Genomic DNA, 13,431 nt, shown 5'->3' with positions numbered 1-13,431 from the left:
AAAAATAAATTTGGAAGGGGTATAAAAATTAATGGCAAGTAACCCACTGTCAACACTAGGGACTATATTTGTGAACAACGAAAATCAAGGGACGACAATGGTGGTCTCGGACCTATTGTTTTTCTTCTGATTAGTAAGGTCTTTCCACTTTTCTGTGGAAAGACTTATTGTTTTTCTTCTGATTATTTAGGTCTTTCCACTTTTCTGGGGAAAGACCTGTTGTTTTTTTCTGATTATTTTTTTTTTTTTCTTCCGCCTTATTTTGTTCTTGTGATAAATTTTTGTTTCGCAATATGTCGCTGAGATATTTGGTATATGATATCGAACAGTTTATGCGCTTTTGAAATTAACCCTGCGAAACTGAATACTTTTCTTTGTAGGAGTTATCTCCCCAAACACTGTTTTCCTTGTGTGTGCAACTCCTTCGCAACCATAAAATATTACGACAAATTTATTTTACAAAATTGCTCGTTATATCCTTCGCATGATTTGTCATATATCTTTGTCATATGATTTTGTCCTATTTTGACCGAAGTGATATGAACGCTCCATATGAGAGTTATTTCCCATTATGCATTTGATATAAGTGATATTTATTTCTATCTTGTAAACCATAAGTGCTAGAGACCAAGGATCTTTTGATTTGAGGTCCGTGGTAAAAAAAAATGAAAATTAGGTCAAGGTCAAAGGTCAAGGTCATATTCTAATTTTTGAATTTGGTTTATTCTCTCTTATTTCCAGAGAATGTATAAGATAACGACAAAATATTTTAACTAAATTGTTTGTTGTGACATGTAAATTTTGATTGCAAGGGTACGTTGAATGTAAAAGGGAGTTTTCTCCCCTCTTGTATTAAAAACTACACGTATGATGATATAACTCATTAACCAAATGTAAATAAGACCTATAGTCTTTTGATTTGAGGTCCTTGGTTTGTGACCTTGAAATTAAGGTGAAGTTTAATAGGACGTTCTAGATTTTGACCTTTGCTTTAAATTCATATAAATACATCATAAAGCCATAAGAACTAACATTATTAACTGATTTTTCCTATATCAATATCAAAATAGATCTTTACTAGTGGAAAGACCTTCAATTGTTCTCTGAACAATTGGTTTTTAATTAGGTCTTTCCACTTTTCTGTGGAAAGACCTATTGTTTTTCTTCTGATTATTTTTTTTTTTTTTTTTCTTCCGCCTAATTTTGTTGTTGCGATAAACATGTGTTTCGCAATATGACACTTAGACATTTGGTATATGATATCGAACAGTTTATGCACTTTTGAAATTTACCCTGCGTAACCGAATACTTTTCTTTGTGGGAGTTACCTCCCCAAACACTGTTTCCTTGTTTGCACTACTCCTTCGCAACCGTAAAAGATTACGACAAATTTATTTTATAAAATTGCTCATTATATACTTCGCATGATTTGTCCTATTTTGACCGAAGCAATATGAACGCTCCATATTACCCCTTATGCATTTGAAGTAAGTGATATGCATTTCTAACTGGTAAACCATAAGTGATAGAGACCAAGGGTCTTTTGATTTAAGATCCTTGGTCCAAAAAAATGAAAATTAGGACAAGGTCAAAGGTCAAGGTCAAATTCTAAATTTTGATTTTGGCTTATTTTCACTCTTTTTCATTAACTTTATATAAGATTTTGACAAATTATTTTTACTAAATTGATAGTTTTATAGGAGTTATCTACCTTTACGAAATAAATTTATCGGTTTATTTTTTTAACTCATAAACCTTTGACCGTATAACCCTGGAACCTTTTTATTTGAAGTCCCTAGGTCCTATCTTAGAAAATAAGGTCAAGGTCAAAGGTCAAGGTCAAGGTCTTAATTTTGACTTTTCCATGTTTTTGCATTTTCTCCAACATTTTAAAAGATATGTATAAAAGAACAAATGCAAAATGATTTCTAGATGGTAATAAAGATATGTTACATTTGGTCTGATACCAACTAATGATATCTTACAGGAGTAAATGCCCCTCATATATCTGATTATCAGGTTATTTGAATACAACTTCAACTTGGTCCATTATAAAGCCATTTGACCTTCAACAAAAGTCTAGGTGACATATGCCCGTGAAAAATGACAACCGGAAGTGACCTTGAGAAAACCGGAAGTAGCCATTTTTGCACTTTTTTCCTGTAAAAGTACTTGGAATCCATATATTTTGTAATATCGATACTCAAGACTAAAAATAACTTTCGATAAACCGGAAGTGGCCAATTATCTTACGTTGTACACATACAAGTATACAGAAACTATATATTTTTGGAATAAGAGTGAAAAAAGCTATGATTTGAGACCGGAAGTAACATTTCCTAAACCGGAAGTAGCACATTATCTCCTTTAGTTCACTTTAAAGCATATCAAAATTATTAGTTATAGTATCAGCATGAGAAACTAGCTTCTTTTCAAAATTTCTTTGGTGTGGAAAGACCTTCAATTGTTCTCTGTACAATTGGTTTTTAATTAAGTCTTTCCACTTTTCTGTGGAAAGACCTATTGGTTTTTTTTCTGATTATTTATTTATTTTTATTTTATTTTCTTCCGCCTAATTTTGTTCTTGCGATAAACATTTGTTTTGCAATATGTCGCTTAGATATTTGGTATATGGTATCGAACAGTTTATACGCTTTTGAAATTTACCCTGTGTAACCGAATACTTTTCTTTGTAGGAGTTATCTCTCCAAACACTCTTTTCCTTGTGTTTTCTTCTCCATCCCAACCGTAAAAGAATACGACAAATTTATTTTATAAAATTGCTCTTATATCCTTCGCATGATTTTACCTATTTTGACCGAAGCTATATGAATGCTCCATATGAGAGTTATTTCCCCTAATGCATTTGACATAAGTGATATGTATTTTTATCTTATAAACCAGAGACCTAGGATCTTTTTATTTGAGGTCCTTGGTAAAAAAAAAATGAAAATTAGGTCAAGGTCAAAGGTCAAGGTCATATTCTAATTTTTGAATTGGGGCATTTTTTCACTTATTTTTAAAAACCTTTACGAAATTGTTATTTGCGACATGTTGTAACACATATATTTGGATTGCAAAGGTATGTTGAAAGTAAAAGGGAGTTTTCTCCCCTTTTGTTTTTAAAAATACACATATGGTGATATAACTCATTAACCAAATATAATTAAGACCTATAGTCTTTTGATTTGAGGTCCTTGGTTTGTGACCTTGAAATTGATCTCAAGTTCATAGCTTAATTTGATGTTCTAGATTTTGACCTTTTCTATTACCTCATATGTATACATGATAAAGCCATGACTCTTTTGGCAATAGGTATCAAACCATTTAACATTGAAATAAACAACCGGAAGAGACCTTTAGAAAATCTGAAATAGCAATTTTTTGTTCTTTATTAATATAAAAGTATACAGAACCCGAAATTTTTGGAATCAGTGTCAAATAAATATTTAAATATTATCGGAAGTGACATTTTTGAAACCGGAAGTAACAAATTATCTCCCTTATTTAAAAAAAATATTGTATAGAAACCATAAAATTTTGGAATCAGCGTACAATAAACTATCATTTGACGATTGAAATGACATTCTAAACTTAATTTAACTACTTTCTTATTAGAATACATTGTTTTTGCTCGAAAGACCTTCAATTGTTCTCTGAACAATTGGTTTTTAATTCTTACTTATTTTGATTGTTTAACCCTGTATGCTACCACTGACCATGTGAAATTTTAGAGTTGTGTGAATAAACATTGAACGACAAAAAATATGTGACGTATACATTTTTTGACGTCAGACACACGAAACTGTTTCCTTTTGAAATAGTGACACAATGATGACTGCTGTACCCATATTTTTACTATTTCATTTATTATATCTGCTTAGTTCACGCATCATTGTAAATATAACGGAATTTGATGACACTGTCGTACAAAGTGAGAAGTCTAGTGCTAAAAAACCAGGTTTAAGGTAGATAGGGTGTCTTCCTCAATGTTGGATTTTGAAATACCAGAAAACAAGGTCTAGATTTTTGATAAAATGAGCAAATTTTAAAATTAGTAGGTGATTCATGAGTAGGATTTTTCATTATAATATAGATTATGCCATGTTTTATCATATTTATGGTTGTATTTTACCCAAAAAAAATACTTTTGTTTGATTTATTTTTTCCAACATTGCCAAATAAGGGGAGACAACTCAAATGCAAGAGCAGATAATTCAAAGTGATACTTTTACAATAAAAATGTGTTAGGAATTTACCCATTTTATTATGTAACATGAAAACGAGTCCGGTGACCCCATTTTTTCTTTTTCTTATCTGAAAGAATAATATTGGAGCTATCTTCTCAAATTTTATCTCAAAATTCTATGGTTTGGTTTTCGTTTTATGACCGGAAATTGGGTTTTCCATGCATAATCTATACAAATTTTGACAATTTTGCACAACCTGTAGTGTGAAAATAAGTCTGGTGACCCATTCTTTTTATTAATGTTCTTAAACAAGCAGGATATAAACTACATTTTGGCAAATAATTAAGAAATTCTATGGATTATAATTTAGACACCCCATCTACCTTAATCCACCATTTTCTACATTTGAAAATGCATGTACCAAATCAGGAATATGACAGTTGTTGTCCATTCGATTTTGATGTGTTTTGTCATTTAATTTTGCCATGTGATCAGGGACTTTCATATTTGATTTTCCCCTGAGTTCAGTTTTTTAGTGATTTTAATTTTCCTTTCTAACCAATGTCCCTTCAGAACAATGTATTCAGATTATCCATAATTAGAACGACGTTTAAGATTTCCCGTAAATTATAATGGCTTAAACGTCTTTTTTTTTTTTTAAATCAGGCTATATGGTTTGAAAGAAAGTACTGAGTATTCGTTGAATTTAGACATTAAATTTTCACCATACCTTAAAATGTTAATTTTTTAAGAAAAACAAAATACTTGAAAGCGTTGAAAAAATTATGATGTTAACTTTTTTTTCTTTTTTTTTATACTTTACTTTAATTGTTGTTAAACAATGGCACTAAGGTTCTTCCCTGTATTGTTAATTACAAAAAAAACCAGGAGATTTCATCATGCTCACGCTTTCTAAGATGTTTTTTTATGGGTAAAAAAAAAATATCCCGTTATTACGACTTCATTAGATGACCAAACGAAGACTAAAATTTTCGGTTAAAAATGTACGTCGTAGTTTACCTGATTCACAAGACTCTGAAGGAGTTGTGTTGTCAACTTCTCTTTTAAAAGTGTGAGTTTAACTTCTGATTTGAAGTAAATATGTTTATCCAATTTACAAAGTTCTCTTGCAATTGATAATTTTACCTCAAAACGCACTGTCTGTTCTTCTTCAAACTGGTGTGCACGTTTAACAACGTCATAGTAGTGTACATGTCTTGTTGATGACAAAAATGTCACTGTGTTTGGTAAGTAGAGGATCACGGTTATGTTATAGGCTGTTCCTAGTGATTTGTCGTCATGATTTATCGACAGTTTCATTTTACAATTTATCCTGAAAGTAATGCACGGATAATTATAAAGTTTTTTAGAGGTTATCAAAGCTTGAGACAAACAAATGTAACTGATGTATAGAACTAATTTTTTACGTTACAAGTTATGGTAGAACACTTTTTGCCGATTGATTAACCCACGCACATTAGCGTACGCTGAAATGTCTCGCCTGTTTTACAAACCATGATTTATTTGATGTTGATAAGACTAAAAATATTTATTTACTACAAGTATCACATACCCTTAATAAACTAACGTCATAAATTATGATCAACGAAAATTAATCAAGGTCAATACAGCAAATAGTATACAAGAACATGCCAAACTATGAAAACCTAATGATGTTACACCACTAAATCATAGTACGTCACATCCGGTTGCAAACAAAAATAGGTCGGGAAAATATTTCATTGAATTTGACAGTTGTAGGTAAGTAATCCTACATTTCCTTCTGGGTCATAAACTTTTGTCTTGGGTATTTCAAAGCACCATTATTTTTTTGTTTTGGGTTCTATAGAATATTTTGGAAACTTGAGTTTACATGGCTGCTAAATCTTATACACAAGTAAAAAAAAGATAAAAATGTGATTGGTTAACTTCCAGTAATGGTTATTTTCTTATATGCAATGACATATTATGTTCATTTCTTTTTCTATAGTACTGGGAAGGATATAACTTTACTCATGCCAAAATATTTCAATTTTAACTAAACTATTACTTACGTCCCATGGTGCAAGGATCTGTGAATCTCTGTCAGTTCCGCCAATAGAATCGGTCGTTGTTTCAGAGCATCAGTATCATCATCTATACTTGCATTGGTACTACCTATCCATATAAAATCCTCATTCAGTTTAAATCCAATATCCATTTCTATGTTCTGCCCATCGGAGTATCCTTTTAAAATTGAAATCAAGGTCACTGGTTTTGAATATTAATGGTACATGGATTAGTTTGAGGTCTTGTCTTGATAAAGTATAACAGCAAACATTTAATAAGTCCAAGTTGCTTATTGCATGTAAAATATATTTTGCAATCTATTGACTTTCCCATTTCTTCTATACTAAGAACGATGATTTTCAAGACATTCTAGTCGGTTGTCATTCCAGATGAAGCCTTAAATTGACATTACCCTAGCAGTATATGATTCCATTTCATTTATTTAGAATGTTTAAAATTATTACTACGTTCACTCGGATTAAAAGGAAAAAAGGTCCAGTAAAATATAAACTTTTAGTTATTTATTGGACAGTAATATGCTTTTTCTACATACATATGGGCTATTTTTGATAATACCAGGACCATAAAGTCATGCTAAATTACTGAAATCTTCACTATTCTAGCATTTTAGTTAAATTTTAGACGGCTTTCGTGTAAAACGAAAGTGGCTGCATTCGTGTTCATCCTTAATATTGAAATGTAAGTTGTATTTTTTTATAATACATAACATATATAAAGGTTGAGGATGAACAGGGATGCGGCCACTTTCATTTTTGACAAAAAACATCTTAAAAGTGACATGTTTCGGCATATTTGTAAGATTTTTAATATTTGAGCATGAATCAGTTGGTTTTTAATGACTTAATCAGTTCAAATCTTTCACATAGACTAATTGATTCAAATGAAATAGACACTTAAGTGTTTAAAAAGTGATCAAAATATTTCGTCAAATGAACCTGAAATTTGAGGCCAAAATCGGTCCTTACTCCATTATTATCATATTATCATATAAGTACAAAATAAATGCATTGATTTATCTATCATGATTAAACCGTAACATTGTTAGGTTCGCACTAGGAAGTTTTAATAATGATTGAATTTCTCTTAATTTCACTATTCGAATTCGACCGGACAAAATTGATACGATGTGGAATTTTATATAAACAAAAAGATATGTATAGTATACACAGCAGACCGACCGACCAACCGGCAAACAGACAGACAGACATATATTCTAATTCATCTACCCCCTTGATGTATAAACTTTTTTAACATACCCATAAAATCCTGTAGTATACCCTGACATAACAGCGTCAGCATTATAACATCGTTATCAGCGCCTGTAATATTGAGCGTGGGGAATGTGATAGTCGCAGTATCTTCCTCTGACGTCATACTCCGAGAAAATTTGGTTATTCCGGAATTAAGTCGTGAATTGAGAATGTCGGTTGCACCAATACCAACTCCGGATATTCCAGACACTGCAAAGTCAGCAATAGTAATTTTGGCTTCTGAAATTTAAAGACTATCCGATTATTTCTATGGTACGGTATTTATTCAATCCAAATGTAATTTCTGTATTTGTAGTCTACTGTACCGGTATTACAAGGTTAAGTGCTTTTCTTGACTAATTGTATTGTGCATTTTGTTAATATTATCTGAGCAATAGATAAAAAATGTTGTTCTGTTTCCATTCTTGTTGCGTGTACCAATTCAGAAACGTCGACCTTGTTTCTTTTTTAGTTTTGATCTCAATATTTATTATTATAATTTATATAATTTGGTTTTAATGGTAGATACATGGTAGCCTCCTTAAGTCTGTTCACATCTTGTCATTGCTCTTCGGGTATTTAGAGTTTTACATATAATACAGAATCGTTTTCACAATGTCATGGACGAGACCATTTCTTTACGCGCTTAGGTTATCAATTAGTTGAACGTTCCTCTGTATCGTAATCTTCCTTATTCTACGATGACAATGACACGACGTGTTGTTATAATATATACATACAAACATAAGGTACAAACTCGTTTGACTCTAGTTAATACAAGAACATTTCTACATGTATCGGTCATAATTTGAAACTGGAGAATTCAATTTCCATCATTACCGAACTGAACAAAGAAATAACACGACGGGTGCCTTATACGCAGGATATGCTCACCCTTCTGGCGCACCTGATTTCACTCCCGGTTTTTAGTGGAGTTGATTATTATTTAAAACTGTTGATGTAAATTTCCTTTGTTTTTGTGAGTCTTTTTTTACTCCTTGGAATTGATTGTTATTGTTAAATAAAATTTGTGTTTCATACATAGTTACCGTATATAGAACATACAAAAACAGTCAGACAAACATTTATTTATCAACTTTAAAATTACCGTTATCATTGTACGGCATATAGAGTTTAGCATAAGCATTGTTGACACCAAACAGGGGAAGAGTTATATCTGCATTGAATGACGTTTGTTCCCTCATCCTGATCTTTTCGGGAGATGTACGGGTTACGTTAAAACTTGGAACAAACACTGGAATGGATTCAGAATATATCATCGATGTTGTGCCAGCAGATGGTCTTACTTCCAATACACTACGTATGTTTATTATATCTGAAATAAAATAATTGTAAACAAATAGGTAGATTTCGGTTGTCTTATCGTCCTAGATTTTATTAATCAGCTTGTGCTAATTTTGGGTGAGGGAATGAATGATATAAGACATGTACATGTACATTAGTATAGTTTTTTGATTGCATGAACACGTTTTTCAAATCAAACACTAACAGTCAAACACATAATATAACAAACCTTGACTGTACTCAAACTATAAGAATTTATTTATACTAAAATATATTTATGTACATTTCGTATGAAATTTGGGGGCCCTGGTGGGCGAGTGGTTTAAGTAGTCGACCTACTGTATCTCTTGCTTATCAATTCTGAGGTTGTGAATTCGAATTCCAGAGGTAGAAACGCACTGCAATCCAATCTTAATTGACGGACTATGATTGTCAGTTCTCCTACCGAATTTCGGTGGTTCTCATTGGACATAACCGGTTTCCTCTGCCAAGAGAGGGCAAAATCAACGACATAGAACAATATCTTTGAAAATTGCGTTAAACATCAATCAATCAATCGTCGGAAATTTAGCCCAAAATGTTAGATCTGCGTTCGGTATTCCAACATCTTGCACACTATACTGCGCTGTGCCAAGCACCCGAGACAACTCGACCAAAAAGGGTATTAGTAACCTAAATTTGCAGCTTTTAAATATTTTGGTTTATATTTTACGAAATAAACATATATATAGTAGGGCGTAAACAGTGTATTAACATATGTTCTCGGAAGGAGAATGCTGTCTTGAAAAGTTCACAAATGTATCAGTCCATGAAGGAATGCATATATGTATAATTTATCAGTCAGTTAAATAACTCGATATCTAAGTATCATTTTTCGACTTTTTTTCAAATTTCCATGTTACGTTTTTCTTGTAGAAAGGTCTCTAAAACTTGTTTATGCGATCAAAATTTTCCTTTTCTTTGCAAAAATATATTGATCGCATAAACATGCATCAAACAGTTTGACAGACTTTGTCAGACTTTGATGAAATAGAACTGCATCCTATTTTTCCAATTATATTGCTTGTTATGTTGTTTTAAATTGGAAATTTAATGTCCCCTTTCATCTTTGTCATAAACTTTTGCTAAGTTTGATTTCTAAAACCCAGTCTGGTATGGTAAGTTCCGGTTCGTCAAAGTTTGCTTTAGGTATAATGCAGTTCTATATCATCAACGTCTGACAAGAGATGAGACATTACCACAACATCTCTGAGAAGTCAGCTATATAAGTTACATATTTGTTTTTCGTTCATTATTTTGTACATGAACTAGGCCGTTATTTTTCTCGTTTGAATTGTTTAACATTTTCGTTTCGTGGCCTTTGATAGCTGACTATGCGGTATGGGCTTTGTTGAAGGCCGTATGGTGACATAAAGTTGTTAATTTCTGTGTCATTTTGGTTCTCTCATTGGCAACATACCACATTTCCTTTTTTAGCTCACCTGGCCCAAAGTACCAAGTGAGCTTTTCCCATCACTTGGCGTCCGGTGTCCGGCATCCGTCGTCCGTCGTCGTCGTCGTCGTCCGTCGTTAACTTTTACAAAAATCTTCTCCTCTGAAACTACTGGGCCAAATCATATCAAACTTGGCCATTGTCATCACTGGGGTATATAGTTTCACAATTGTGTCCGGTGACCCGGCCAACCAACCAAGATGGCCGCCATGGCTAAAAATAGAACATAGGGGTAAAATGCAGTTTTTGGCTTATAAATAAAAAAAACTGAAGCATTCAGAGCAAATCTGACATGGGATAAAATTGATTCTCAGGTCAAGATCTACCTGCCCTGAAATTTTCAGATGAATTGGACAACTGGTTGTTAGGTTGCTGCCCCTGAATTGGTAATTTTAATAAAAAAAAATCCTGTTTTTGGTTATTATCTTGCATATTATAACAGATAGAGATAAACTATAAATTGCAAAAATGTTCAGCAAAGTAAGATTTACAAATAAGTCAACATGACCGAAATGGTCAGTTGACCCTTTTCGGAGTTATTGCCCTTTATAGTCAATTTTTAACCATTTTTCGTAAATCTATGTAATCTTTTACAAAATTCTTCTCCTCTGAAACGACTGGGCCAAATAAAATCAAACACAATCATCATTAGGGTATCTTGTTTAAAAATTGTGTCCGGTGAACCGGCCAATCAACCAAGATGGCCGCCATGGCTAAAAATAGAACTTAGGGATAAAAAACAGTTTTTGGCTAATAACTCAAAAACCAAAATATTTAGAGCATATCTGATAGGGGTTGATATTGTTTATCAGGTCAAGATCTATCTGCTCTACAATATTCAGATGAATTGGACAACTGGTAATTAGGTTGCTGCCCCTGAATTCGTAATTTTAAGGAAATTTTGCCGTTTTTTGTTATTATCTTGAATATTATTATAGATAAACTGTAAAAAGAAATAATTTACAGTAAAGTAAGACCTAAAAATAAGTCAATATGACCAAAATGGTCAATTGACCCCCTAAGGACTTATTGCCCTTTATAGTCAATTTTTTACAAATTTCATAAAATTTGTAAATTTTTACCAACATTTTCCACTGAAACTACTGGGTCAATCCTTATAGATAGGGAAAATTGTACAATGCAAGAATGTTCAGTAAAGTAAGATCTTCAAACACAACACCATCACCAAAACACAATTTTGTCATGAATCCATCTGTGTCCTTTGTTGAATATTCACATAGACCAAGGTGAGCGACACAGGCTCTTTAGAGCCTCTAGTGTGTATATAGAGTTATTTTTGAAGATGTAACATTCACAACATAGTTATTATATTTTTCTTATTCATAGGTTGTTAAATTAAATAGAAATAATTGTAAGGAGGATAATAATTTTATGAAGAAAAAAGAAAAACTGTACGAAAACATGTCGGAAAAATGCTATCTGCTTATGAAGGGAGAAGTTGTTTGAAATACAATTATTATATAATTACCATCAACTTTCATCACGAATGTTCCAAAAGCTGATTTAAGAGGTACTTTATTATTCCTCAGCGTGATGATTGCAAATGATCGGTCATCGCTGGGTCTTATTTTCTAAAATAAATAACATAGTTACTAAAACCTGCGTTCATTTACAAGGGGTACAATCAAAAGCACGTGATGGATATACACACACCGGAAGTAACAGTCGAGCAGACCGCTTGAAATGTAAGTAGTCGTATTTACTTGTTTATATCAATAAACTGTAATAAATAAGTTAGTGCACCGAATGTCGGATACTATCTAGTTTTGAAATACACTATTATCCTTGCTGGAAAGCGTGCAGTTAATGCTAACACTTCGACACAGTTCCATAATTTCACCAGATAACTGTGTCGAAGTGTTTGCAATAACTGCACGCTTTCTAGCAAAAACAATTGTGTATTTTAAAACTACATACTATCCGACATTCGGTGTGCCAACTTATTTATCAAAATCTAATTGATATAAACAAGAAACTGCAACTACTAACCTTTCAAGCGGCGAGTTCGACTGTAACTTCTGGTGTGTGTATATCCATCACGTGATTTTGATTGTACCCCTTGATTTATACATCAGAAATTAAAGGGAAGTCGTGAATAAATGGTGAAATTGTGAAACAAATGTTTAATTCATATGATTGTGGATTTGCTGCTCTTTGGTCGAGTTGTTGTTTCTTTGACAAATTCCCCTTTTCTATTCTCTATTGTATAACTGGTTTTTTTTGTATAACTAAATTCCAGTGAAAATAAAAAAATCGTTTGACACGAAAACCTTAACTTTAAATCCGTCGAATTCATCAAAATTTTGTTTTAGAAAGCATGTTTTTTAAGTGATTTGTGATCAATTAAATATTCCTAGTGGTATAGTTTTTCCACACATTTGATTAGTTCTCTCAAAGTTTTGGTGTGATGATATATTTTAAAATATAGATGAAACGGAATCAACTTATCAATAAGAATTACCTGAGACATGGGTGTCAGTTGGACATTGGAAGATACTAATTCTGATTTCATTTTCACATATATCCCTCCATTTGGTATTGTCCATGTCATCTACGAAATAATAAAGTTGTAAACTAAGTGGTTTGAATAACATATCAGATATATAGCTGTTGATTAAACGAAATATTTTAAAAGTAAAAAACACTAGTAAAAAGTATTGCAGAAAGATGTTTTGCATGGGAAACAATATATATATTAATACATGCGGGAATTTCTCGCTACATTTGAGACCTGTTGACGACCTTCTTATGTTGTTTTTTCTATGGTCTGGTTGTTGTCTCTTTGACACATTCCCCATTTCCATTCTCAATTTTATTAAAAACTATCTGAACTGTCGTATCCTAAGACCTGCAAAAAATGGAACATGTTATTTCAGCTACGAACATTCGACCATTTTGAATATCAGTTAAACATGTTCTTTTCTTTGAATTCACCAATTCATTCCGTTATCTTTAAAATAATTGATTCATATTTTTCCAATTGATTTTGTTAAACACGAATGATCAAGGTTGAAATATATGTAGTAAATTTTACTTCATATCATACTTTATACTGGTCGTAGTGTTACATTGTTGGATGGAGTAAAATATCACCATTATATAT

The 13,431-nt window shown here is 32.1% G+C and overlaps 1 protein-coding gene across 1 annotated transcript in view; it reads right to left on the bottom strand.

Moving 5' to 3' along the window:
- LOC134706821 (uncharacterized) overlaps positions 1–12,874 on the bottom strand; it is a 28,008-nt gene extending 15,134 nt beyond the window's left edge. Inside the window, exons 1-6 of the mRNA XM_063566125.1 lie at positions 12,790–12,874; positions 11,797–11,899; positions 8,619–8,846; positions 7,517–7,750; positions 6,245–6,416; positions 5,337–5,523 (exon numbers count right to left, since the gene is read on the bottom strand). Of these exons, the coding sequence (XP_063422195.1) occupies positions 5,337–5,523; positions 6,245–6,416; positions 7,517–7,750; positions 8,619–8,846; positions 11,797–11,899; positions 12,790–12,840 (975 nt within the window). The 5' untranslated portion in view covers positions 12,841–12,874. The remainder of the gene's footprint in view (positions 1–5,336; positions 5,524–6,244; positions 6,417–7,516; positions 7,751–8,618; positions 8,847–11,796; positions 11,900–12,789) is intronic.
- Between the last annotated feature and the right edge of the window lie 557 nt (positions 12,875–13,431).

Source organism: Mytilus trossulus, chromosome 1 (assembly GCF_036588685.1).
Source record: "Mytilus trossulus isolate FHL-02 chromosome 1, PNRI_Mtr1.1.1.hap1, whole genome shotgun sequence".
Taxonomy (NCBI): domain Eukaryota; kingdom Metazoa; phylum Mollusca; class Bivalvia; order Mytilida; family Mytilidae; genus Mytilus; species Mytilus trossulus.
Note: the sequence above shows the minus strand (reverse complement) of the source record. Positions and strands in the feature narration are given on the sequence as shown.